The sequence below is a fragment of the Emys orbicularis genome, chromosome 1, assembly GCF_028017835.1.
Source record: "Emys orbicularis isolate rEmyOrb1 chromosome 1, rEmyOrb1.hap1, whole genome shotgun sequence".
Lineage (NCBI taxonomy): Eukaryota > Metazoa > Chordata > Testudines > Emydidae > Emys > Emys orbicularis.
Window position 1 is genome coordinate 86,426,898 of NC_088683.1, and position 27,210 is coordinate 86,454,107.

Here is a 27,210-nt window from a genome sequence, read left to right on the forward strand (position 1 = left end):
GGTGTTTCCAAATATCTTTAAAAATGAGTGAAAAAGAGATGTGTGAACTCCCATAGTCCAACAGGAGCTTGTAACAAGTACTTGAGTTCTAAGTAAATCGTTTAAGGGGATTGTGACATTCTGTACCTCGGGGGAATACCCAGCACCCCCATGTTCATCCTTATGGCTGTGTGGTATCTAATGCAAAGTTTGTCATGTCGGGTGTCTTCGGAAGGCTCATGATGCACTGAACATTGTTGTTATAGTAATGTTACAGTAATCGTTGTTATAGGTCGCTCCGGCCACTGCTCGGGTGGCCCTGGGCAGCTGGTCCTGAGGGCTCCCTCCACAGCGGCTGCTGGCTCCCTCCACAGCGGCTGCTGGTACCGCAGACTCCCTCCCCGCAGCACCCCTCCTGGACGCTGGTGCTGCAACACCCCCCCCCACACACACACACCCCCCAAGATTCAATCGGGGTATTTATGGTATAAGTCACAGGCCGTGATTTTTTGTTTCTTGCCCGTGACCGGTCTATGACTTTTATTAAAAATACCCATGCTTAAAGCGTAACCTTAATCATGAGGGATCAACCCATCAACTGAAGACAGCTTGTAAGAGCAAGCCGGCACCTAGGATAATTAAATTCTATCCAAGACACTGATACCTATATTACTCTCCCTCCAAAGTTTTGCCCCTATTTTCCCATCCAGAAGTTATATTCCAAGCAGAACTCCTGCCAGTATTCTGTTTGGATCTTCTATTTGTTTCCCAGAGTGCATGAGCCTGTTTATTTTCTGTAGCTTGCCAGTGCCAACGCACCTTGGAAGGCATTGTGCGCTTGGCTCCCTTACCCATTGTGACTGACAGGCACCTCATTGGCACCCCTTCAGGTGGATGTGACAAAAACCCATCGCAAGAGCTGCTGGGGAATATTTGGGGCTGAAGGTTGTATAAACCTGTCTGAAGAGTCCAAAATAGATCATACTTTCATGAAACCTTACACAGGATTGGAAGGAATTGCCCTCCAAGTCACATGTCTACAGTGCAATTTAGAAGAGTTTATTATGGGTTATATATAACCTTTGGTCAGGCAGTTTATTAAGCCATAAACAATTTATAATGGAACAATACCATGAGTTTTTTGTTACGATATAATCAGCATTGCCGGAACTATAATTTTTGTAGGCAATTTTGAAGTTTCAGCACAAGAAACGTCTGGCTGAATATATTGGGTCACACACAGCAACATGCACATCCAGTCATTGCGGCAACACTTAGTTTTCAAAAGAAAAGCCCTATTAATAAGGTTTTTAAATCTTACAGCAGTTGCCTTTATGTTAGTCATATTAATTTAGTAGTTAGAGGCAATTGCTCTGAACTAACACTGCAATAAAATTCCTTGTTGGGCTGCAAACCACCATTATTAATGACAATTAATGTTACCTTCCTGATCTCCATGCCCCTCAACCCTCATTTCCCAACTTCTTCCTTCCCGGAGGAATAAAGTGAAGTCATTCAGCTAAAATATCTATGAAAGCTCTCTCAGAAATGGAAAAAAATAATTGTAAAAATTGCTACAAGCACGTAGCATCTATTTCATCAGGGTTCAAAAGCAGATCTTTTGTCAAAATTAAATTAACTTTAAACAGCTCCAGCTGTTTGATACAATACAGCTACAAAAGAAAAAAAGGAAAATTTCGACCTAAAGGTCAGTATGACTTCCTACAACACAACAGTCACCATTTGTCATGTTTCTGCTCAGTACATGCTCATTTTCCCAAGGGGACAAGGCAGGGAGATTGGGATGGGAGACAGTTGTATGCAGTACTGAAAAAGCATAACAAATTAAATGTGATTGGAGAACATAAGGCATTTCCTCAAAGGGTCTTTAAGAAAAAAAAATCTGACTTCAAAAATACAAAAATAGAGTAAGTCACCTGCCACTGAAATGGTGTCTTTATCTTCTTTTCCTCCCACACCCTCCATATAGACTCATCCAAATCAGTATTTGCTGCTATTGGCAGTGGCAGCCTTAAATCCAAACTGGTAAATATTTAACGGACATACAGATTGGATCACTTTTGTGTAGTGAAGTTTTTGAGCCAAGACAATAATTGTAATAGTTGGCTCCCAAGTATGTCAAGCTTTGAACCTAATATACATTTATCCCAAACAAAGTTACATTACATAAAGAATGGACAATAGTAAACAGATCTGAATATCTACAATAAACAGATCATGTATCATTCTGGCAGAATCATAATGAATATGCACAAAGAAGCTGACTCTGAAGAAAAAAAAAAACCACAATAAGGAGACTAAATTGGCAGTCAGAAATCTATTAAAATATTCTATCTTTAAGTACCAGAACATTGCAATATTTACAACTCACTAATTTTGATTTGCTTTTTCAGATAGAAAACACCACAAAAGAGTTTCAACAGACTGTAATCAATATTTAAAATTCCACATAACCCATTAGGTATCTACAAAGCTATCATTTCAAGTCATATTCTCCCTTTTTAAAAGATAAAAGGCTGAGTACAGTGTAAAAAGATTACTCAGGCCTTGTCTACACTGGCAAGTTTCTGTGCAGAAAAGCAGCTTTCTGTGTTGTACCTCCCGAGGTGTACACACTGCCAAGCCACTTAGGGTGCAGAAACTGCACAGTTGCAGCGCTGGGAGGAAAAAAAAAAAAAATACAAACCACACACCCCGAGAGGCGTACAGCTTTCTGTGCCGGGGGTACAGCACTATGGTGCCAGTGTAGACACCCTGGTCAATTACAGCACTGCGATGGGCCTCCAAGAGGTGTCCCACAATGCTTATTCTTGCCTCTCTGGTGGTTGGAAGTCTACTGCCCTACCCTCAGGTGACCAATCATCATTCCCACCCCGTAAATTCCTTGGAAATTTTGAAATTCCCCTTCCTGTTTGCTCGGTGACATGTGCAGTGGTCTCAGTGCATCTTTCCAGGTGACCATGCCTGCTCCACGCACCAAGCAATCCCCCACTTGGAGCAATGCCAAGCTGCTGGACCTCATCAGCATTTGGGGAGAGGAGGCTGTGCAGTCCCAGCTATGCTCCAGCCATAGAAATTATGATACCTACAGATAGATTTCACAATGCATGACGGAAAGGGCCATGACCGGAACACACTGCAGTGCAGGGTCAAAGTGAAGGAGCTGCGGAACACCTACTACAAGGTGCGGGAGGCAAACCACCACTCTAGTGCCATGCCCATGAGCTGCCGGTTCTACAAAGAGCTGGATGCGATACTCGGTGGTGACCCCACCTCCACTGCAAAGTCCACTGTGGATACTTTCGTGGCTCGCATGCCAGTCGAGAGTGGACCAAGCCAGGAGGAGGAAATCTTGGACGAGGATGTGGAGGGGGAAGGGGACCCAGAGGACAGAGGACGACTCAGAGATGCATGCAGCCAGGAGCTCTTCTCTACCCCGGAGGAGGCTAGCCAGTCACAGATGTCGGATCTTGGCGAAGCACACACAGGAGAGGAGACCCCTGGTAAGTGGCTTTGATTTTGGAAATCACTGAAGCAAGTTGTTGGGGGCAAGAGGGTTGCAGACAGCAGGCTTGTGTTTGTATGATGCACGTACCACCACATGCCTAGTCTGAGCGGTAGAACGGGATGTTGACTGACTCCCTCACTTCACGGGAATCTGCCTCAGAGATCTCCAGGAAACTCTCATGGAGATCCGCTGGAGTGCGCAGCCCCGCCCCCCCGGAGCATTGCTTTACCGCGTTATATCCGATCGCGTTATATCGGGGTAGAGGTGTACTGGCAATCCGCTGCCGCAGGTTCTTTGGCAGAGCTGCTTTGTTTCTTGCCCCAGTAAAGGTAACTTTCCCGCGTCACTCTGCCATTACTGAGTGGGGGCGGGGGCGAGGGGGAGACCATTGCTGCACACAGGCGAGCCACATAAGGGCCAGGGCGGAAGCTGAAGTCTTAGAGATGACCCTCCCTTGATTCCCTGCTCACCCTCAGCAGTGAGATATCTTCCATAATGAACATAGCCTGTGGAAAATGTGGAGACAGGAATGATTTATAAGGCCCCCCCCTACAGTGCTGGCTCTCCCCAAGAGCCACGTGCCCAGTGTACAGTACGGTCCTGTAATACTGATTTCCCTTGCCCCTGCAGTTACTCACCATTTTGGGGTTCTTGTGGCTCATGTATGCTTGCCTGGGGTCAGCCAGTTAGTAACAGGTATGTGAATAGTGGCTGTATTTTAAAATCACTGAATCAGTGGTCTGTGTGTTGTAAACAATACTGCTTGTGTAAAACGTTGCATTTTGGCTTCACAGATATGATCTTGGGAGCCCAGCCTCCCTCTTTGTTATCGCTGGCTGAACAGCTGCGCAGAATTAGAAAGCGGCCACGAAGAACTAAGGAGGACTTTCTGCATGAGGTCATGATGCACTCCAATTCTTGTTTTTCGGCCGCGAAGGAGTGGCGGGACAGCGAAAAGAGGGACCAAAAGGAGAACGCGGGGTGCCAGAACGAAGCCATGGAGCAGCTCTTAAATGTTATGGAGTGCCAAGTGGACACACTCCAGGCTCTACTAGCACTGCAAACCGAGCAGCTCCGCGCCTGCCCTCCCCTGCAGCCACTGTCGCAAAACTCTTTCCCATGCACCCCCCAGACACTGCCAACACACTCTTATCAACCTCCTGGCTCCAGTCTGTACCCGCCGCATTCCACTCCTCCCTCCTCACAGTCCAGCAGTGTGGACTCCAGTACCCACTGCACTCAACACGCGTCCCTCTGCAGTTTAGCCCTGCTGAAGTACAGTACCCGCTGCACTGTACTCCAAAGGAGAAGGCTGGATATGATACCTGGACATACACAAATCTTTAGCCGTCCCGGGACCCCACCTCCTCCTGGAACCTTCCCTTCCCCTGTCCCCCTCAGTGCTGATGTGTTTTTTTATTTATCTCTCTCCTCCGGTTGTTGCTTTTTAATAAAAGGATTGTGTTGGTTTGAAAGAAATCTTTATTCTATTAATTGAAAGCAAACACAGCCCTGTAAAGCAACAGGTATTTTCTTAAGCCTTCATATTGCATCGTCTACACCAGGGGGCGGCAACCTTTCAGAAGTGGTGTGCCGAGTCTTCATTTATTCACTCTAATTTAAGGTTTCGCGCGCCAGGAATACATTTTAACGTTTTTAGAAGGTCTCTTTCTATAAGTCTGTAATATATAACTAAACTATTGTTGTATGTAAAGTAAATAAGGTTTTTAAAATGTTTAAGAAGCTTCATTTAAAATTAAATTAAAATGCAGAGCCCCCCCCCTACCCCCCCCCCCCGGACCGGTGGCCAGGACCCGGGCAGTGTGAGTGCCACTGAAAATCAGCTCGTGTGCCGCCTTCGGCGCACGTGCCATAGGTTGCCTACCCCTGGTCTACACCAATCACAATCACCTCCTACCATTACAAGCACTGCACTCCCGAGCATAGCAACAAATATTAGTGGCTTTCAGCTTCAAATTGCTACCTCAAGGCATCCCTGATCCTTATGGCCCCACGCTGCACCCCTCTAAAAGCCCTGGTCTCTGGCTGCTCAAACTCAGCCTCCAGGCGCTGAGCCTCAGCGGTCCAGCCCTGAGTGAAGCTTTCACCCTTCCCTTCACAAATATTATGGAGCGTACAGCACGTGGCTATAAGCCTAGGAATATTGTCATAGGCCAGGTCCAGCCTCCCATATAAGCAGCGCCAGTGGGCCTTTAAACGGCCAAAAGCATATTCAACAGTCATTTTGCACTTGCTCAGCCTGTTGAGCCGCTCCTTGCTGCTGTCAAGGTGCCCCGTGTATGGCTTCATAAGCCCCGGCATTAAGGGTAGGCAGGGTCTCCCAGGATCACAATGGGCATTTCGACTTCCCCTACGGTGATCTTCTGGTCCGGGGAGGAAGTCCCTGCTTGCTGCTTCCTGAACAGGCCTGTGTTCCAAGAGAGGTGTGTGTCATGCACCTTTCCAGACCAGCCTGCGTTAATGTCCGTGAAATGCCCACAGTGATCCACAAACACCTGGAGAACCATTGAGAAATACCCCTTCCTATTAATGTACTCGGTGGCTAGGTGATCTGGTGCCAGAATTGGAATATGCATCCCATCTATCGCCCCTCCACAGTTGTGGGTGGCTTTGCACAAATCAGCTTCCCTAATGTCACGCACGTTGCCCAGAGTCATGGTCTTTCAGAGCAGGATGCGATTAATGGCTCTGCACACTTCCATCAACACGAGTCCAACTGTCGACTTTCCCACTCTGAACTGGTTAGCAACCGATCGGTAGCAGTCTAGAGTGGCCAGTTTCCACAATGCAATTGCCACACGCTTCTCCAACGGCAGGGCAGCTCTCATTCTCATGTCCTTGCGCCACAGGGCTGGGACGAGATCACACAGTCCCATGAATGTGGCTTTCCTCATCCGAAAGTTCTACAGCCACTGCTCGTCATCCCAGACGTGCATGACGATGTGATCCCACCAGCAGTGTTCCCTCTAATTTTTTACGTCTATGTCACCTTCATATTGGTGCACACAACAAAATTCATGTGGTGGGGATGGGACCGAGGGGTTCGGAGTGTGGGAAAGGGCTCAGGCTGGGGCAGAGGATTGGTGTGCAGGGTTGGGGGGTGAGGGATTTGGCTGGGGGTGCGGGCTCCGGGGTGGGGCTGGGGATGAGGGGTGCAGGAGGGGGCTGAAGGGTGGGGGAGGATGAGGGCTCTGGCTGAGGGTGTGGGCTTTGGGGTGGGGCTGGGGATGAGGGGTTCGGGAGGGGGCTCAGGCCTGGGGCAGAGGATTGGGGTGATGGGGGTGTGGGTTCTGGGGTGAGGCCGGGGCCGGTCCGTGCTGGGGGAGAGATCTCTCCCTGCCACAGCCCTGAGCCCCTGCGCGGGGCTTAATAGGCAGCTGCGCAGCTTAGAGGGAACTTAGCCCAACAGCCAGTGCTTGTTTCCCCGGTGTTCCACTGTGGTGAGCACCTCCATGAAAGCAACAAGCAATCTTGTGTCGTAGCTACTACACGTGGCGAGATCAATGTCACACTCCTCTTGTCTTTGTAGTTTAAGGAATAACTCCACAGCCACTCATGACGTATTAGTCAGAGCGAGCAGCATACTGGTCAACAGTGCGGGATCCATTCCTGCGGACCAAAGAGGCAGAGCAGAGCGCGCAGTACACAAACAGTAGAAAGATGGCGCCAAATGTGGATGGAAGTACAGGGATTGCTGGGATGCGAAGCAATGCATCAAGGGGCATTGGGACAGGACCCAGGATGCCCCGCGACCCCCTCCGCCTTCCCACAACTCTTAGCGGCAGAAGAGGAAGAGATGCTCTGTGGGATAGCTGCCCAGAGTGCACTGCTCCGAATATCGCTGCAAGTGCCCCAAGTGTGAACACGCTATTGCACAGGCAGCTGACAGTGTGAACACACAAGAGCAGTTTCCCTTCAGCGCTCTCTGAGCGGCGCTGTAACTCTGCCAGTGTAGACATACCTACTCAGTCTCCCCCTGCAAATCTGAGGATGTTAGTAATAATATGATTAATACTTTCAGTCTTTAAAAGAAAAAAACATTACAAAAGCCCCTGCCATGATACTGCTAATTTTTCTATGTTTGGAAAGAGGTATTAGACTGAAATCACTTTGTACTGGTATGAATATAAATGACCCCTAAATAATTATTTTGCAACTGCCAAGATAAGAAACACAAATAGACCTTCTGCCCTAGGAGAGAGAAGCATATCAGAGACTGAAGCCATCTCCTGTTTAAATCAGCAGAGAAAGTCAGAGTGTTGGGTACTGAATCTCCATAGTATACTAAACAAAGCCACGGACGATGCCAGGAACTACTCTCAAAAATTAGTGGGGAGTAATTAGTACATGAAAATAAATTACTACTTTCATTTTTTGCTGGTATACTTATATATATTTTCATAATGTAACAAAGATACACTTGAATAACTGAGGTGAATTTTAAAAACATCTCGAATACAAATATTGTGAAAGCTTTTCTAGTAGTCATATGACATCTACAACTATGTGGCATTGAACACACTTGATATGATGATTCACATATTAAGATATGACAAGAGACTTCTTAAAAGCTACTTGGAGTCTCGATTCTTGCTGTTTACATTTCATACCAAATATCCTTTAGTAACAGAGTATATATTTATCTGTCTAGCCAGTCTATTAGTCACCAGTATATTAACATTCCAAATAAAATATTTGTCACTAAATAACATACAGCAACATATTTTTAATAAACATTCAGAAGCAGTTATTAAAACGCTTTCTACTGTTGTGGAAGAAATTCTGCTTTAGTTTATTCTGAGGACACCACAATTCCCAAAGTTAACAGAGCACATGGGATGTAACTGGAGTCAGAATTTCTCTTAACAATAAATATTGTGTCAATGTTACTCCACAAGTCAATGGGTTTGCATGAGACGTTAGCAATAGCAAAATTTTATCCAGTAAAACAAATTCAAGTTGTCTGCCTGTAGTGGGCAGTCTACAGATACAAAAAGTTTATTTAAGAAATTTAATACAGAATGTGTCAAAAGACTAGGTACAAAAATGGAACACACTTATTTACACACAAACCCCCACTTTTTCCTTCTTACATTTATTTTTAAATTCATGTTCTGACAATTTCTTAGTTAAATTTTTATGGTTCTTATTTTATCATTTTAAAAATACATTGCTATGACTGTAGTCTCTGGAAATAGTAAACATTGAGTGACCTTTGTGTTCTCTCACTGCCAGGATAACATGGGTGGGGAGAGAGGAAGGGCATCTCTCTCTAACAGTAGGAATTTGCGCTGCAGTTAACCAAGCATTGTCATAGAAAGTTACAAACCACCATGTAGAAAGCTGACACGAAAATATTATCTATACCAGGGGTCGGCAACCTTTCAGAAGTGGTGTGCCGGGTCTTCATTTATTCACTCTAATTTAAGGTTTCGCGTGCCAGTAATACATTTTAACCTTTTTAGAGGGTCTCTTTCTATAAGTCTATAATATATAACTAAACTATTGTTGTATGTAAAGTAAATAAGGTTTCAAAATGTTTAAGAAGCTTCATTTAAAATTAAATTAAAATGCAGAGCCCCCCGGACCGGTAGCCAGGACCCGGGCAGTGTGAGTGCCACTGAAAATCAGCTCGCGTGCCGCCTTCGGCACCTGTGCCATAGGTTGCCTACCCCTGATCTATACTGTTCCATAAAATTTGAGAACTAGCCTCCAGAAATTAACCACCTCCAGTTTTAACAACTCTGGAACATTTATTTGAGCCAAATATGGAAAGTGAAGGGTAGAATGAGTCTCCTTCCCTCACCCCAAATCTATATTTAAATGTTAAGGTGTCTATTCAGGAGTAGTTGCAGCAATTACTCCCTGCAGATTACAGGTCACATTTTGAAAGGAAGATATTAAAATTGTGAGAGTGCACTGACCGATCTGAGCTGAGCAAAAACTTACAACAACACTAATGTATTCTTACTCGATGAGAATCAAGAGTACAACATAAGCACTAAATAAAATGATCTAAAAAGGAGCATGCAACAGCATCTTTCAACTGGAAGACCAGAATTTGTGTGACTGAAGTGATGAGTTCTCTCAAGTAGCCTTCCATCACTGACTTCCACCGTAGATGGAAATTCTGGATACCGTCTACACACTTTTACATATAAAACTGTAACAAAATGGAACTACCAAGATATTTATACAAAGAGCGTGCCTCATGAGCTTTCAGCTATGTAAACTTTGTCCTGCATCCTCCTCCCCTGCACCTTCCTATAGGCATCCCTGTCTATGTTGTGTCTAGTTGAAAGTGTAGCTCCTTTAATCAGTGACCTGTCTTTTTAAAAAATCTGCAAATGCTTGGACACTAACGGTGCTGCGTCAATAAAAAACAGCAATACCAATGCAACTTGATCACCTTACCAACCTTTCTTCCAACACAAAGCTTTTGTGCGTTAATGGTGAAGACCCACTGCACTCTCTCAGTCTCCCAGTCAGCTACAGAAACGGGTTGAAATAACCAGTTATTAGAGTCAAGGTGAAACTGACTGGTCACAAGATACTGGAGCTTAGGTCAATTAACAATTAAGACAGTGAGCCAAACCTTAGTAAGTTTGTTATACAAGTACTGCAACTCTTCTGTCACTCTTCACAACAGGCCCTCTCCTTCTCCAACACCCCTCTGTATAAACCCACTTCAGTCTGGAATATTAAGTGGCGTAGATGACAACATTCAGATTTCAGCAGTAGAAAAATCTGAGGCAGAAAAATAGTAAAATGGGTGGAGCAGGGGCCTACTCTTGAAATATTTGAAGCATCAGGCTTTAAAAACAATCAAACCCACATATTTCATGCAAATATATATAACTCTACCTAGTATTTAACTGAAGTTCTGTACTAGAAAAACCTGCCAGGCAAGGCACAGGAGCCGAGCATCTGTCAGCACAGCAATGTCCCCTGCTTAAGTCACATAGTGCAACAAAGTGTTGGGCGGCTGAATGGGCTCTCCCTGAGCCAGGCAGAGCTCCTGACTGGCTGCCTCCTTTTGGTGAGCAACAGATGGTTCCACAACTTTGCATGAGTCAATTTTGCTTTGCAGCCTGACCCATAAAGCCAGAATGAAAGCGCCTTTCCTCTCTGCTTTACCCATATTATTGCTCTGCCCCATGAGTGTAAACGCAAAGAAAGAATTGGGGAAGAAAAGACGACAGATGAATACATAAATTGAAGGGATGACAAGGGCCAAGAAGGATGGGGACAGGGAAAGAAAGGAAGAAAAGAAAGAGCAGAGAAACACAGTTGTTGTTTTAATCTGGAATTGCTGTAATTCTGCGTCAAAATTGTTTGGATATCTTAGTTTACAGATGATATACAGAAATGTTGATGGTAGTGCTCAACAACTATGCAATAAGCCAGTTTAAATATTCTGTAGAAAATGCTACTTTAAATCCCATTAGCAAAGTATTTGCTATTCTAGTGTGGACAAGGAACACTGCCATTAACACATGCAGATACCTGGTGCAGCTATACTGCTTGTATGACCATCACTCACAGGAGTGCAACTCCACTTGTATCTGAGTAGGTGTGTGGGGGGGCACTATCTGCTGGGCTTTATGGAGGGTACAGCAATAACATTATTGTATGATAGAGCTGAATGCAATCCAAAGTGCACATCGCCTCATACAGTCTGCTATCCACTTCACCATATCAGGTGGCTGGCAGCCACTTTGGGGTGGGATGGTTGGGGCACATACTTCTATCATTTATGAAATCAACAAACTGATTGTTCATTCACATTAATGCACAGTGAGGTGTGAGGTCATGGCAGACTAGATAGTCAGTGATTTTTTGAAGAGGGTAACGTTGCACACAAAAATTAGCTTTTGGGGGAGTAAGGAAGCAAGTGACAAAATATTTGCAGGTCTGGCAGAGAAAGCGAAGGACAGCCCTGACATGAACCAACAAGAAATCCAATGCAGTCTCCAGTAAGAATGAAACCGAAACTCCTAGCATGACAGTACAAGTCACAAAAATGAGCTATTTTGCATATTGAGCAATAATATGTACATCATATAAACCTCAGTAACTGTAGACATAGCAGCTATTACAATTTTATTCTTCTATTTGCAAAGCATGTATGTGGGGTCAGAAAGGGAAACAAAAAGACACTTCTATGCAGGGTCGGCTCTAGGAACCAGCAAAACAAGCTGGTGCTTGGGGCGGCACATTTTTAGGGGCGGCATGGCCGGCGCCAGAATGCCGCCCCTAAAAATGTGCCCCGGCCGCCCTAGCTCACCTCCGCTGCCGCTCGCGCGCCGCTACTCGCCCTCCCTCCCAGGCTTCAGAGCCTGGGAGGGAGGGGGAGAAGTGGCGCCCGCGCCGCGGCCACTCGGAGTCTCCCCCTCCCTCCCAGGCTCTCAAACCTGGGAGGGAGGGGGAGATCCCGAGCGGCCGCGGCGTGCGAAACACTTGTTTCGCGCGCCGCTGCTCTCCCTCCCAGGCTTGAGAGCCTGGGGGGAGGAGGCAGGGCTGGGGATTTGGGGAAGGGGCGGAGTTGAGGCGGGGCCGGGGGTGGGGGTAATTAAAAAACGGGGGGGGGGGGCAAAATTTTTTTTGCCTTGGGCGGCAAAAATCCTAGAGCCGGCCCTGCTTCTATGTCTGCCCTTAAGACTGAACTTTCAGCCTGGCACAATAAGCCTAACTGTTTACAGGTCCCCATTTTCCACACTTGCTTTGAAGTGCTAGAGACTGCAACACCTCTTGCTTATTCCAAGTGGGTCAAGAGAGCGCAAAAAAATATGGGCCTGGAAACATAGTTGGGCCTTTTCTGGCAGGCTGACAGTAGAGTTGAAAGGCCAGCCATATAAGTATCTTTCCCCTTTCACTCCAAGCTACTGCAAATTTCTAGTGAACAGGATAGAACAGCACCAAGTGGAGGAAGAAATGGTTTGACAAACAGAGCCAAAAAAATGGAACTGGTACTAGAGTTATTGGATTTATGTGACGTATGTCTTATTGCTTAACATTTTAATGGATTTGATTAGTCTTGCTCATGCTGACGTGCAATATTTTATTTCTTCTGTTTTTACTGCAGGATAGTCCAACTCCAAAGACAAAGGGCAGCTAAAGATTCTTACACCAATGTTTACTTTCCCACCCCATGGTTCATGTGGGAATTTTATAATTTTGCTCATTGTTCTCCAAGAGTCACAAAGAGGCTTGAGGTCTCAGATGATACATGGAGCCTAAACACTGCAAGTGGGACTGAAGTTATCCCTCTCCAACACCTTTATACTTCACTGCAAATAAAATTCTATAATTTCTTCACAGCATCTACTTTAAGGACTGCTACCAATTAGATTACAACTCTAGTTCATTGAGTTTTTGAGCCCTTTTAGAATGGGGTCAAGTTCATTACTTAGTAGCTCCAGGTCTTCAATTCTTTCCTCTTGGCTATCTGCAATTTTAAACCAAAGCTTCTTGTCTACTGTAACTGCTGAAAAATGTTTAATGGACACTGGAATTCTTACTTAGCATGTCTGACAAACCATAGCCTTACCTCCCATTGGTTTAAGCCAGAAGAGAAATAAGCCTCTCTCTCACCAAGTGAGAAAAATAATGCATCTTTAGCTGCCCTGGGTATATTTTTATGCACTGTAGGCTACCAAGATAGACTGTACTGAATTAGAAAATGTTAGTGCCAGTTCTGACTTTAAAGTGTTTCTATTTTGTGGCACTCACATGACCAGACACTGATATATGACAGTGTATTTTACATTAAGCGCTACCTTGTACTTTTTGTATGAAATGTAACACAATTTAGAATAGAAATAGAAAAGTTAATGCTGCAAATCCAGAAATACCAGTCATCTTGGCCAACCTCGATGACTCTTCTCTCGCATCATAGTATTTCTGATATTGAGATATCAGAAGCACACTTACAAATCCACTATAGATTTTTTTTTTAATCAAAGACACTGAATCATTCCCACCTCATTTTTCCTGTAATCTCTTGTTACGTGTTTAAATAAATCTGTATTTTTTTAAAGGAAGTAGGATTAATCTCAGATGTGTCAATTCTGCCCTGAAGGTTTGTTTGAATCCCAAGCCTAACTAAATTAATAAGTCCTTAGTGCATACAAAAAACTGCAATGACTTTTAAGTCCAACACATGGAAGCAGGGGCGGCTCTAGGCACCAGCAAAGCAAGCACGTGCTTGGGGCAGCCCATTTGCAGGGGCGGCAGGGATCCAGCATGGGAGCTGAGAACCAACAGGGGGCCCTGGGAGCTGTAGTTCCTTGGTTAGCTCCCTGCCTATAGAGCCAGCCCTGGAGCAGGGAAAGAACTACATTTCCCAGCATTCCCTTGGCCACTACCAACAGGAAAGAGGGGGAGGGAGTGAGGAAGCTGAGACCTCATGCTGTAGCCTGCTGTGACTGGAGAGCTGCACTGGGAAGGGTAGGGATACCATATTTTAACATTCAAAAATAGGACACTCCACAGGGAGGGAGGGTAGCCCCACCTTGCCACCATCCACTCCCTCCGACTGCCCCCCACAGAAACCCCAACCCATCCAACCCTCCTGCTCCCTGTCCCCTGATCACCCCATCCCGGGACCCCTGCCCCAACTGCCCCCCAGGGCCCCAGCCCCTATCTAAGCCCCACTGATCCTTGTCCCCTGATTGCCCCTTCCTGGGACCCCCCCCCAACTTCCCCCCTAGGACTCCACCACCTACCTGTCCCCTGACAACCCCCTGGGACTCCCATGCCTATCCAACTTCTGCCTGTCCCCTGACTGCCCCCCCGAACCCTGACCCATCTAACCCCCCCTTCTCCCTGCCCCTGACTGCCCCCCCAAACCTCCACCCCATCCAACCCCCCCTGCTCCCTGTCCCTTGACTGACCCCCCGGAACCCCCTACCCCTTCTCCAACCCCCCAGCCCCCTTACCGTGCCACTCAGACCATGTTGCATACATGCTGCCGTGCTCCCCTGCGGAGCCACAGCCCCCTCACCCCCCCCCCGTACCTGCCTGCCTTCCAGATTTGAACACCTCAAAATTCAGGAGTGCTCAAGCTCAGTTTGGGCGGCTGTTACTTCATTTCTCCCAAATCAAATATACTGATCCACTGTAACTTGCTATAGGAAAAGGTAGGATAAAATTGAGCAAGAAATGCTTCCCAGTGGTTATTAGGACTGGAATTGCTATTTTCAACAGCCATTGCCTTTTTTTTGTTTGTTTGTTTAAAAGGAAGACAGTGATATTGCATTGGCAAATTTAGAAAGAAAGAGTGGAACAAAAGAATAATAAAGGCACCTCAACTTTTCCTCATTTATGTAGGACAGGCTTATAATATGCATCCAGATATCCTCCAATCACAGAAGCTGAAAATCGTTCCACTTTACTGCAGTTCTGTAACCATATGGGAACCAATCCTGTCTGTGTTCTGTGCACACCTAAAATTCCTGCTGAATGACCTGCCCTGGGAGCGAGTTACCAGTGACCCAGGGCTGCGGCGGAAGAAGGGTGCAGGTGGGGGGGGGGGGGGGAGAGAGCCCAGGGCTAGGGCGGCAGGAGGTGTGTGTGGGGGGCAATGGTGGGGGGGTAGGGGGGGAGAGCCCAGAACTGGGGCGGCAGGGGGTAGGGGTGGGGGGGGGGGGTGAGACCCCAGGGCTGGGGCGGCAGGGGGGTGCGGGTCGGGGGGGAGAGCCCAGGGCTGGGGTGGCAGGGGAGTGCGGCGAGGAGCCCAGGGCTGGGACGGGGGGCAGCCAAAAATTTTTTTGCTTGGGGCGGCAAAAAAACCTAGAGCTGGCCCTGCATGGAAGTCAACATACCTGACTTAATGTAATCTACAGGCCATAATTCACTTTCAGTCTGTGTGACTTGTCCTCTTGAATGAGAGACAATTGCTAGGTCATTTGAAAGCTTCCCTTACTTACTGTTTTAGGGTCCAATCCTGCAAATCTTTATGTATGTTAGTAGTTTTACTGAAATGCACAGTCCTATTAATTTCAGTGGGACTACATGACATGAGTAAAGACAAACACATATAGCGTTTGGTAGATCTAGTCCTTAGTCAGCAATTAAAAGGATAGATACTTTCAAAGGACCATGTCAATTAAAAAAAAAAAAAAACCCACACATTTCTTTGTTTCTGTTATTAACACTATCTTTGATTTTAAAACAAAATCAATTTAGTTATCAAACACCACACCCATTTTGGACCAAAACTGACACAAGATCGTTCCTTTAAAAAGTTTAACACCAACCTTGGGACTTAAATTAGATGAAACTTTACAAGGATACATCTATTATACTACAACTATAGCCTACTGATTATATACAGACTGTTTTCATAATGCTGTCCTAATTCATTTAGGACCTGTTCCAAAGATCACTGAAGTAAATGAAGAGACCCCAATTGATTTCAGTGCATATTGGATCAGGTCCTTATTGATTATTTTTAATCAATAACACAATAATATAAATAATACTTTGCACTCACACAACCTTTTTCATCCATATATATATATATATATATATATATATATAAATAAAAGGACACATAAGCATTACTATTCCTATTGTACAAATGGCTAAGCAAGATCCAAAGGTCACTGACTTATTCAAGGCCATGCAGCCAGTCGATGGAAGGATTTGGAATAGAAGAACCCAGGTTTCCTGACTCAAAACTAGGTTTAGGATTCGATTTTTATCAGTAAATGTTGTAAACACTAATTTCTTCATACACACATACATGATAATCAAAAATTTACCAACAGGCAAAGTAAGAAAAATGGTGCTTTCAAATGTATTAAAGTTTGATTTAAGGATATTTTGACATGTGAGGTTTAATTAACAACGCTAATGGAAGTTACAAATTACTTTGTTTGAACATACCAATAGTATCAATACTTTAATTCATTCTACCATATGATTCCTAAACTCTCCCTCGAATTACACTCCCCCTTCAACATCTCCCCAAACTGAGGTCAGGTCTGGATTGCAATACATTTGCCTATTGTGTCAAGATGCTGAAACTTGATATCCAGCAGTGCCCATTTGATTTATAACCTGAACAGCAGTACAAATCAAATCAACTTCGCTGTCTGCAACACACCACAGTAACTCTCCTTTTGCAAGGCTGCCAAATTAAGCATCCTTCTAAAAGCTACCCAAACCAACTAAACCAAGAGAATCAAACCAAATAATTAAAAGTGTGGGTGTGGGTGTGTTTGTGTGTCACACACACAAAACATCTTTTTACTATGTTTAAAGTAGTTAACTTAGACCCTGATCCTGCAAGCAATATGCTCAGTAACAAGGATCCACGAGGGGCATAGCAGCAGGAATGAATCATTGCACTGTTTTGGCTAGAGCTGTGCAAAATATTCTGGCAGAGACCCAAAGCAAAGTTCACACACATCTACCCAGGTTCATAAAATTCTCAATCAAAAATCCATTCAAACTTCGAAGAGAAATCTGGTCCCCATTTCCATTTTGCAATCATCTTCATAGGAGCAATGGAGTGGGGTGGGGGGGGGGAAGAGAGAGAAACAGTGGCCTTTAACCCACCCCCGAAATGTGTGGGCACAAGAATGTATTTGTACAGATCACAGGACTGGGGCATAAACTAGCAGTACACTGAGACACAGGCAAACATTTTAAAATACATACTGAGCCGTGTAACAATTTTTTCACCCTACCTTATTTCACTTGGTTTAGCAATTATAATTTTTTTTAAATAACAGCAGCCATTATTATTTCAGCTGTATTTAATCTGGAAATTGAACGGATACAAAAGAAATCAACTTTGTCAGCTCCCTGTTGTTCAATATTGTTCTACTGGAGTATTCAGTTAAAAATGTTTTGAAAGTCAGCAATTTAGAAAACTCTTCCATTACATTGTTGAAATATCCGTGTTTGGTTAGGAGCATCCTCTAAAACAAAAAGAATTCATTTTATCCTAGCTATCTTTTCTTTTTTCCCCCTGCAGTTTTAGATTTTTTCCCTCCTATTCCTAGCATCCTGGCAGTAGGCATCCCATAATTTTATGGTACCTGAGGACGGGGCACCCAAGTCTTCAGAGATGCTGTGAGGTAAGGATAGCCATATCAGCTTTTAAGGAGGCCTGAATAGTGTTCTGCCTCATCACATCATCTTGAATTTTTTCCCCCTAATGTAGGAACATTTGTAAGGATGCTCAAGTCATCTGGACACAAAATATTTTGGAGGGGTTCTTTTACAGTATTTTCATTAGAAATATCTTGATATTTAAAGGGACACTCTCAATATACCATTTCATAAAATGTACATATAAAGTATATATTATATTTTAATAGAAATCCTCATGTTACCATCACAGAAAAAAATATTTTATCCAGCACTCTGAAAATACACTTGTAAAAGAACTTGTGTATCTATTATTAACTTAGACTATCAAACTTAAACATGTTAAAAGTGTGGTTTCCTTTTCACCATATATGCAGTTTACTTTTGCACTGCACTTAGCGTGGACAGTGGAGCTACAATAGCCAGTTAAACTGATCATAAACAGAAAATGTACGTGCTAGTTATGCTATTGTAGCATAAAGCTCCGTTGAGGATTTTGGTTCAGATCTATTTCTCTACCTCAAATGCTGTAAATCCCCAAATCTGAAACTCTTGAGTTTGTTTGAAAACCAGATCTGAATTTTGTAGTGAGACTGTCACTTGTTTGAAATAATTTTTAAAAGCAGACACTTGTCATGGATTTAAAAAAAAAAAAAAAAAAAAAAGTTCTTGAATCTTCAATAGCATCCTGCTATAATTTTTGTTAGCATTACACAGGGTATGATGTGTCCTCAATGGTTTCTTAAAACATGGCTAAAATAATGCTGATAAGAAAAGAATGTGGTTTGAGCATTAGTCAAGGCCTAAAAACATAATACTTGGATATGCAGTAATGCTTTAAAATGTACACTAGTTAAGAATATGGGCAGTGAACATTCAAACATATGGAATTACCAGCTCTGCTACCTTACAACACGTCATTCACCAGGTACTGGTACTAGAACTGTAGTAAATATCTACTAATTGTTTTAACACAGTGAACCACATTCACCCAGGCATAAACCTCCTGAAACTAAACAGAGTTACACCAAGTATTAATTTCATTCCAATTGTTGTGAAAGCTATGAAATGTGTGTAATATTACTTCACACCAGATATTACATTACTGGTCCTATCTCCAAGCCAGGTACAGAAACTTAGTTCATTAGTTCCAGCAGCATTAGCTTGCATTTTTCCAAGCTGAATCTCATACTGTTACATTTTCCCTGTGTTTCCGATCTCTTTAGGTCTCTTCATGTTTCTCCTCCAACCCTCTTCGTGATTCCAAGGAAAGATATAACAGAAAAATAGGTGATCTAGAAGGGAAAGTGATTAGAGGCCACAAAGACTTCCATATGAGGAGAGATTAAAAAAACTGAGGTGAGCTGGATGAAAGGGACCATGAAAGAGGAATATAAAAAGTATGAATGACTGCAGCAAAGGTGAATTCAAATGCTTCTTTTTTTACCTTTTCTAATAATGCAAAAAGAAGGGGACTTCTAACTAGAAGTAAGCGAGAAAAGGAATTTTTGTAACCACATGGCATTTATACAAGTCATGAGAACATCCAGTTATATTAGATAAATTTACATTTTTAAAAAGGGATAAACTCAGTGCTTAATTTGTGATAGGGCTTGCCAGGGCTAAGCCCCGGCACCTCTAGGCTTGGCAGTTCATAGCCCCGGCACTTCTGGTCTTGCTGCATCAATTATCAATGTAAAAAAATTGCTTTAGCCCCAGCACGGAATTGCTTGAGCTCTGGCAACTCGTTCATTACAAATTAAGCACTGGATAAACTCATCCTTCAGGTTATAAACCTGCCACTAATTGATGGGGATTAAGGGGGGGAAAAAACCCTTTTCTTATGGGCAGGAAATACAGTAATTAGGGTTTCCTGCACCGTTTTATGAAGCATCGGATACTGGTCAGTCAAACAGGGCATCTGACTACATGGGCCATTGATGTGACAGAGTAGGGCAATCCCTATCTGGTTATACTTTAAAAGTTTTTTTTGTTTTTTTCCCCCCAAAAAAGGATTGTTTTGAAGCACATTGTGGAAGCAATGAGACTCTTGGTACTTGTTTGCCTGGCTTGTGTTAACTGCATTGTTCCAAAAGACTTCAGTTGTTTTAGTGGATTACAGATGGAGATGCAGTTGTTGATGTACCCCAGTCTTAACCAAGGCCTAGAAGTGGAGAAGGAACCAGCCAGTGGAGGGTGTGGAGCTCAGAGTCAGGGATGACATACTCATAACAGCGCTCTTCCTATTGAGAAGGTGAGCTGTTGCATTCTGTGCAATTTGAAGTTTCTGCATCACTTCAACCTTCAGCCCCAGAATTACAGTAATCCAGTATGGAAGCAATAAATGCATGGATTGCTTTGGCCAGATCCTCACTGGGGAGGATGGGGCGAAGTCTCCTAGCAAACAGAATTTCTTGACACTGATACTAAATTCTGCAGGACCCTGAAGCTTTGCACCTCTTTGATGAATTAGGGAAGAAAAGACACCTTGAAAGGAGGAGAAACCAGTGGCCTAGCTATTTCTTCAAAACATTGCTTCTTCCTGACCAGCAATTTAATTTTCCCAGACAAGAATGAGCCAGCTGTTCTTCATTCAAGTACTCATCTCTTTTAGGCAGTGGGATCTTTGTGATGGTGTTGACTGTATAGAAAATGAGACCGCCCCCCAGCTCGGTGTTCTTGGCTTTCCTGCCAGCTAAACAGCAGTGAGGTCTGACGGCTTCTCTAAATAGTCTCAGGTAGACATTGAACTAGAGGAAGAGTCTCTGGCTTGTTAACTACAGTGGAGTTTAAAAATTACTTTTCTTCCCTTTCCTGAGATTCTACCATCTTGACATTCCCCTTTCATAATGAATTGTTCTAACTTTTGTACAAACTGAATCTGCTGGGTTTTTTCCCCCTCCAGAACAGACAGCAGTTTTTTTTCTCTTAAAAATAGAAGGTGAAGGAAAACATGAAGTCTAATCTGAATAATCCTTAGTAGAGTTCAAGATGAACACGGTGATGTGTAGCGATTGAAAAGTCTCAACACCTGATCTCTCCAGGACTATGTTTAGTCAGTCCAGATTAAAACGTCCTGCCCCATCAGGCTCCCAGGTCCTCCTAATGAAATCAATCCTGACATCTCCTTCTCTCCTAATCACCCCCTCTGCCTACAGACACCTAATTAATTAATTCCAGGCTCCCTAATTTTGTTTGCAGGGCTTCTGTGGGGCTGCTGCCATTCTGGACATGTAGGAAACCCTTGGCTTCCCACATGGGCTGCTCTGCTTCATACTCCCATGCCCCTCCAGGAAAAGCAGCAGCAGCAGCTTGCTTTGGGCCGCCCCCATCCAGGCCTGGGCCTCCGGGTGGGGGCTGGGCTCTGGCGCTCCCCGGGCCGGAAAGCTACAATTGGGTCTAAACTGCTTGACAAACCCTTTGTCTTCTGTGTTCTGGTTGCATTCCACCTCAGTCTCGTTGGGAGAAATAAATCCTTGACTCCAAACCAGAACAATGGCTACAATGGTGGCTAAGCGAGAAGGGCCTCAGTTCATCAGCGAAGGAGCAGTCCGAGGGAATGCAGCCATTTTGGATTATTGCAGGACGTCAGTTTCTGCCTTGTCAGGAGCAACAGCAGCTTCAGTTGCTCTGCTCTTCCTTCCCACTCCCCTTCTCTTAAAAGAAGAAATGATCCTCCTTCACTACAAAGCAGCAGCATGGCTTGCTGCTCTGCTTCCTGCCCACCCCAACCCCCTCCAGCTAAAGGATAGCAGAGTTTGAACTACTCTGCTCCTTCCTTTCCCAATTCTCAGGGAATGAGCCAGAAGCTATCCAGCTCACTTATCCAGATAGAATCATAGAATATCAGGGTTGGAAGGGACCTCAGGAGGTCATCTAGTCCAACCTTCGGCTCAAAGCAGGACCTATCCCCAGACAGATTTTTGCCCCAAATCCCTAAATGGCCCCCTCAAGGATTGAACTCTCAATCCTGGGTTTAATAGGCCAATGCTCAAAACACTGAGCTATCCCTCCCCTCCTGGGAGGAGGTAAGCGAGAGCGGAGTTACTTGTCCTGGGTAAGTGAGAATGGAGTTTTTCCAACCTCCAGACATATGATGCATAAAACTATCCAGTTACACAAGACTCAGTTTTTTTCCAACTCTTTTGATTTTATCACAGGTCTCTTTATATTGGGCATTTTTCTTAAAGCCTTGGCTCATAGAGTCATGTGATTAGATCAGTGCCTCAGCTTGCATTTTAAAAAAAAGTAAGTTTCTAGTCCTCATGGTTGCAGAGAAAAGCTTTAAAATATGAACCCTGATGTTTAAGCCATCAGAATGCAAATAGAAAGGTCGCAACATTTTCTTAAAAACAGAAATTTCATTATTTTTGGACACCTGGAGTTGGCAATACTGAAAATTGGTCATGCTGCTTTGTTCCAGCTATTAAGTCAATCTGCCGGATTGAAGAGACTTCAGTTTAAATTCCCAAATAAATCAAGACATCAAGAATAATACAAGTTTTCTTCTGTCATCATGCTAAGCGATATAGCATGTTTACCTTCCAGAAAGAAAAGAATTACGAGGTATAAAACTAATTTGCTCAACACTAAGTAGACATCAATACTGTTGGTTTATGTATAACGTGTGTCAAACTTATAGTGCAAAGGCCATGCTATGCTGATAGCATACCAACAGTAAAAGCCACAGTGAATGAGGTTACTTAATTTAAAACATTTCATTATGCAGAAACAATCTGAAGCACACTATCTCTTGTCTAGCAGTGACATTTAATGAGATGGGAGGGGCGGAAAGAAAGACTAGCATTCTATATAGGGAAAGGAAGCGGTCTTCCTCCACAGATAAATAATCCAAGTACTTCAAGCTGTGAAGCTCATTTATTTTGAAGCACTAAATATCTTGTCTCAGTAGAAGAGAGAAAGCAGAACAGCTATTTTTTGCCCACAGCCAGAGCCAGCAATAGGAAATTACAATACAATGAAGAGCAGCTTTGCTTTCTTTTGCTTAACCAGAGTCATAAATACAGAGGACTTCACCTGCTTAAACTGAACAGGTAGCTGGAGATTTGAAATTTGTACACAAGCTAGCCAACCCATTAGTCCCATCCATAGTGCAGTCATACATGTAATTACACATACATATTATGATCACTAATATAACAAGCAGATATCATGCAGTCTATTAAAAAAAGACACAAGATAATCAGACAAAACAAATCTAACCTCCACTGCACCATGAGAAAAATTGCCCCAATGAAATTGTACATCATGGAATCTATAGTATATAAATATATTGCTCCAACCCTCTTAGGAGCAATTTTAGCATGTAGGATGCCAGGTGTCTAGTTTTCAACCGAACACCAGGTCGAAAAGGGACCCTCCCCAGCCTGGTGAAAATGAGCGAGTGAGTGAGGATGGGGGAGAACGAGCAACGGAGGGAGGGGGGATGGAGTGAGCAGTAATAATTGCTCCCTACTGTAGAAAAATCATTTGCTCTGCAGATCTTCACTTTAAGGGAGATTGAAATAAAAGAAGAGCCTTTGCTTGTATTACCTAAGCAATTTCTGAGGGAGACATCCCAGGGATGTCTAAGCATGAACAATTAATATTCAAAGAATTAAACAGCTAGTTTTCTGTTCACTTTTCGTAGTTGTTTTCCATTACTCTCAGCTTGAGCTAGTTTCTTTAGTGAATTTATCTTGAACTTCAGTTTCTACAGTCTGTCAACAGTCATTCAGTTTCAATTTCTTACACAACACAGCAATGAAGCAATGTTTGGGTTATAAACACTGAATGGGAAAGTTTATTAAAAGTTTTCCTTTAGGTTAAAAAAATAGTCATCGAAATAGCTATTTTGTGATATTTATTTAAAAATAGAGAACCTAAGTTTTGGTCCAGGTTTCAGCGAGATCATGTTTTCAAAAGCACGTCTGAATTGAAGGCTCACACTGACACTGCTTACACTCTACACAGAAATGCAGTGGGATTGTTACATGGCAGTTCCTCAGACAGTCTCTCAACTTGTTGACCTCACTTCAAAAAAAATACAGCTGTGATCCCCACAACTGCTGCGGCTTTTAAGTCCTCAGGAGGAGCAAAACAAGCTGTTTTGTTACCTTTGGACTGGCTGGAACCAAGTGTGTCAAGCGCCGGCCCTGAATCCCTCATCCGCAGCGCTTCCACTAACCTTTAGCAACTACCACCAACCACCTCCAGTCCAATCTAGTGCAACGAGAGCAGTGCGCAGAGGAATGGAGCAGCGGGCCAGGTGTGTTCTCTGCCCAGGCACCCAGAGGCTGCTTCGGGGCGAGAGGAGCTGAAACTTGAGATTACACGTACAGTGGCCGAACGTTTGGGTTTGGCTCCCAAGGTGACAGGCGCCTTTTAAGCACCCAAGACAAACAGCTTTTAGCACCTGAGGGGACCCCCCGCCATTTCCAACCCAGACCCGCAGGGCGGCGACAGGGGCTGCTGGAACAAGCCCCCCGGGACGCTGTGCAGCCCCTGCTACGGAAGAGCCAAGCGCTGCAGTGGCGGGTGGGCAACTAGCCCCCGCGGGCTGCGCGGCGAGAGGGGAATTACCCGGGTCTTGGAGCGCTGGTGCCTCTCCGGGTCCGAGTAAGTCCTGTCCACAGCCAGGCCGGTGTCGCTTCCAGGCATGGTGCCCCCGAGCGGCTGTTCTCCCCGGGCAGCCCGAGAGCCAGCAGCGCCCCCGGGAGCAGTGCCCGAGCAGGAGAGCCCGGCTTCGCCGTCTCGGCGCTTCTGCCTCCTCCAGCCCTGGCTGCAGCCCGGTGCGCGAGTAGCGGACACGCCCGGCAGCTGCTCCTCCTGCCCCCGCCCATAACCCCGTTAACCCTCCGGCAGCCGCGCCGCGCCCCTGCCTGGGGCGGCCGAGAGAGCTGGGGCCGCTCCCTGGGCAAACCAGTCCCGCAGTAGCACCGGGATTCCCAGCGCCAGGGCGCTGGAGGCTGCGGGGGCAGGGCGCGGCTGAGAGCGGCTCTCGGGGAGAAAGCCACAGGCGCTTGGGTGAAAGAGGAAAACATAAGGGGCCCACAGCCCTGTTTTCTGGCAGGCTCGTGTCGCCGTGTTACTCCCGGGCAGCCCAAAGGCTCCGCCTGCACAAGGCAGGGGCGATGGCCCTCGCTCTGCTCCCGGTTTCATTCGAGTCTCTCCGCCCTTTCATTCAGCCAGGGAGGAGATACCACAACTGCCCTGCTTTTGCCTTTCAACCCGTTTAAATCTGGGGGTCCTTTTAGTGCTCTTGGGTGAGAGACACTGGCTAGGCAGGACTTGTACTAGGTAAGCCATCCTCTCTGCTCTCCCTCCCAGGGCTAAGGGCTTGTCTGCACTTAAAACACCGCAGCAGCACCACCATAGCGCTTCCGTGTAGACATGACCTAAACTGGGGTTCTCACAACAAATTTTTGGTGGCCTCAGTTTCCAAAAAACTTAATTAACTTCAGGAAAAACAAATATGTACACATACCTATCCAAATCATTGTAGTTTATTTACATAGGGTTTATTATTATTTTTTTGCAGACTCAATAACAACAATGTACAGTTGTTCCTATTCTTTACTAGACCTAAACAGAATAGAAACACAAATAAGGTGTTTTGCATGTTCTTGTCTTTTTTTATTATTGTTATTTCTTTTGCTTTTTTGGTTTCTGTTTTGTTTTGTTTTAAATAGAATTGCTAGCTAGTAAGTCTGCTGCTGTGAAAAATGATATTTGTATGTTTGTTAATATCACTGTTCACAGCAGCAGACCTGTTAGCAAACATACAAATATCACTTTTCACAGCAGACTTACTCAGCCCTGGCAAGCCGGGGGACAAATTAAGCCTTGGATGGAGAAGGGGTAGGGAGGATGGGTGAGGGGCCGGGGGAGGCAGCGGGGGCCAGAGGCGATGAAGGAGGTGGTAAGCCTGAAGCCCAGTGGCCAGAGCCTGCCACCCCATGGCCGAAGCTTGCCGCCTGCCACCCCAAGGCTGAAGCCGGAAGCCTGAGCCCTACTGCCCACAAGAAGGTGGGGCACTCACCCTGGCTGTCTGCTGCTCCGGCGTTTGTGGCTCCAGAGGGGGGCAGGGCCCAACCCCTACTTGCAGACCCAGGGGAGGGGCCAATGCTTTGCCTACCCACCCCCAATCACCGCCTAGGCTGACCTAGACCGAAGGCAAGCATTCTCCCATCAGCACAGGTATTCCACCTCCCCAAGAGGCCATAGCTAGGTCAACAGGAGAACTCTCCTGTCGACCTAAAACTGTCTACAGCCCAGGTTAGATCAGTTTACCTGTGTCACTCATGGGTGTGGATTTTTTACAACCATGAGCAAGGTAGTTCTAACAACCTAATTTCCAGGCGTAAGTGTCCACCAATGTCCAATGCTTCCATCAATATAGGGTATGTCCACACTAGAAAGGCTACAGCTGCTGCACTGCAGTATAATTAGGCAGGCTGAAAAAGAATTTGAAGAGCAACTAGCAAAAGAATCAAGAACAGCACATTTTTTAATTACATCAGAAGCAGAAAGCTTGCCAAACATTCAGTAGGGACACTGGATGACCAAGGTGCTAAAGGGGTACTTGAAGAAGACAAGGCGGAGAAGCTAAATGAATGCTTTGCATGGGTCTTCACTGCAGAGAATGTGAGGAAGATCCCCACACCTGCACCATTCTTTTTATGTGACAGATTTGAGGAACTGTCCCAGATTGAGGTGTCAATAGAGGAGGTTTGGGAAGAAATTGATCAAACAGTAACAGGTCACAAGGACCACATAATATTCATCCAAGACTTCTGAAGGAAGTCAAATATGTAATTGCAGAACTACTAACTGTGGTATGTAACCTCTCACTTAACTCAGTCTCAGTACCAGATGACTGGCGGATAGCTAATGTGATGAGTTTGCTGATGTTATGGTCATATGGTTCTTTGAGCTACAAAATATGAAATGAGAAGGAACTGTGCCATATGGCATTCACTTTCCATAAATCAGAGTTCTTAATCTGCCAGTGACGTGACTCTGCTCATATTTCCAGGAGATAATTTCAGTGGGAAATTCAGTGTGTGTGGATTGAGAGCAGGTATGACCAAGACTGTCTCCATTTAAAAGGTCGTGAATTATTTTTACCCAACATAGTTTCCCCCACAAAAAAGAAGATTAGGATGTTTATTTTCTATCTCATCTATAAATCACACTATTATCACTAGTGTTGCTATTGTTTCCACACATTTCAGCCCCACAACGTAGCAGAATGTTATCTGTTTAAATAAGAGCTCCAGAAACCTCTTAAAAGAGCAGTTATACGCTGAGAAGTGACTGTAAAAAGGGTACAATGGGGTTCTGTGTTTCGTCTTGCAACAAATTTCAGGCCAGATTTGCTCACTTTATACATACAAATACAGGAAAGAGAACTGTTAGGATCAAGGGAATCAAATAGCCCCAACATTTCTGTGGGCCAAGTCCTCTTACATTCCCAGCTGAAAGTCTCTCCCTAGTGCTATTAAAGGGTGTTGACTTTTTCACCTTTTGTATTAACAAAAATATTATTTAATAGCTAGCAAGAAACAGAATTAAGC

The 27,210-nt window shown here is 44.7% G+C and overlaps 1 protein-coding gene across 1 annotated transcript in view; it reads right to left on the bottom strand.

Annotated features, from left to right (window-relative positions):
• TMCC3 (transmembrane and coiled-coil domain family 3) overlaps positions 1-24,292 on the bottom strand; it is a 66,741-nt gene extending 42,449 nt beyond the window's left edge. The window contains exon 1 of the mRNA XM_065418761.1: positions 24,215-24,292. Within this exon, the coding sequence (XP_065274833.1) occupies positions 24,215-24,292 (78 nt within the window). The remainder of the gene's footprint in view (positions 1-24,214) is intronic.
• Positions 24,293-27,210: the final 2,918 nt, after the last annotated feature.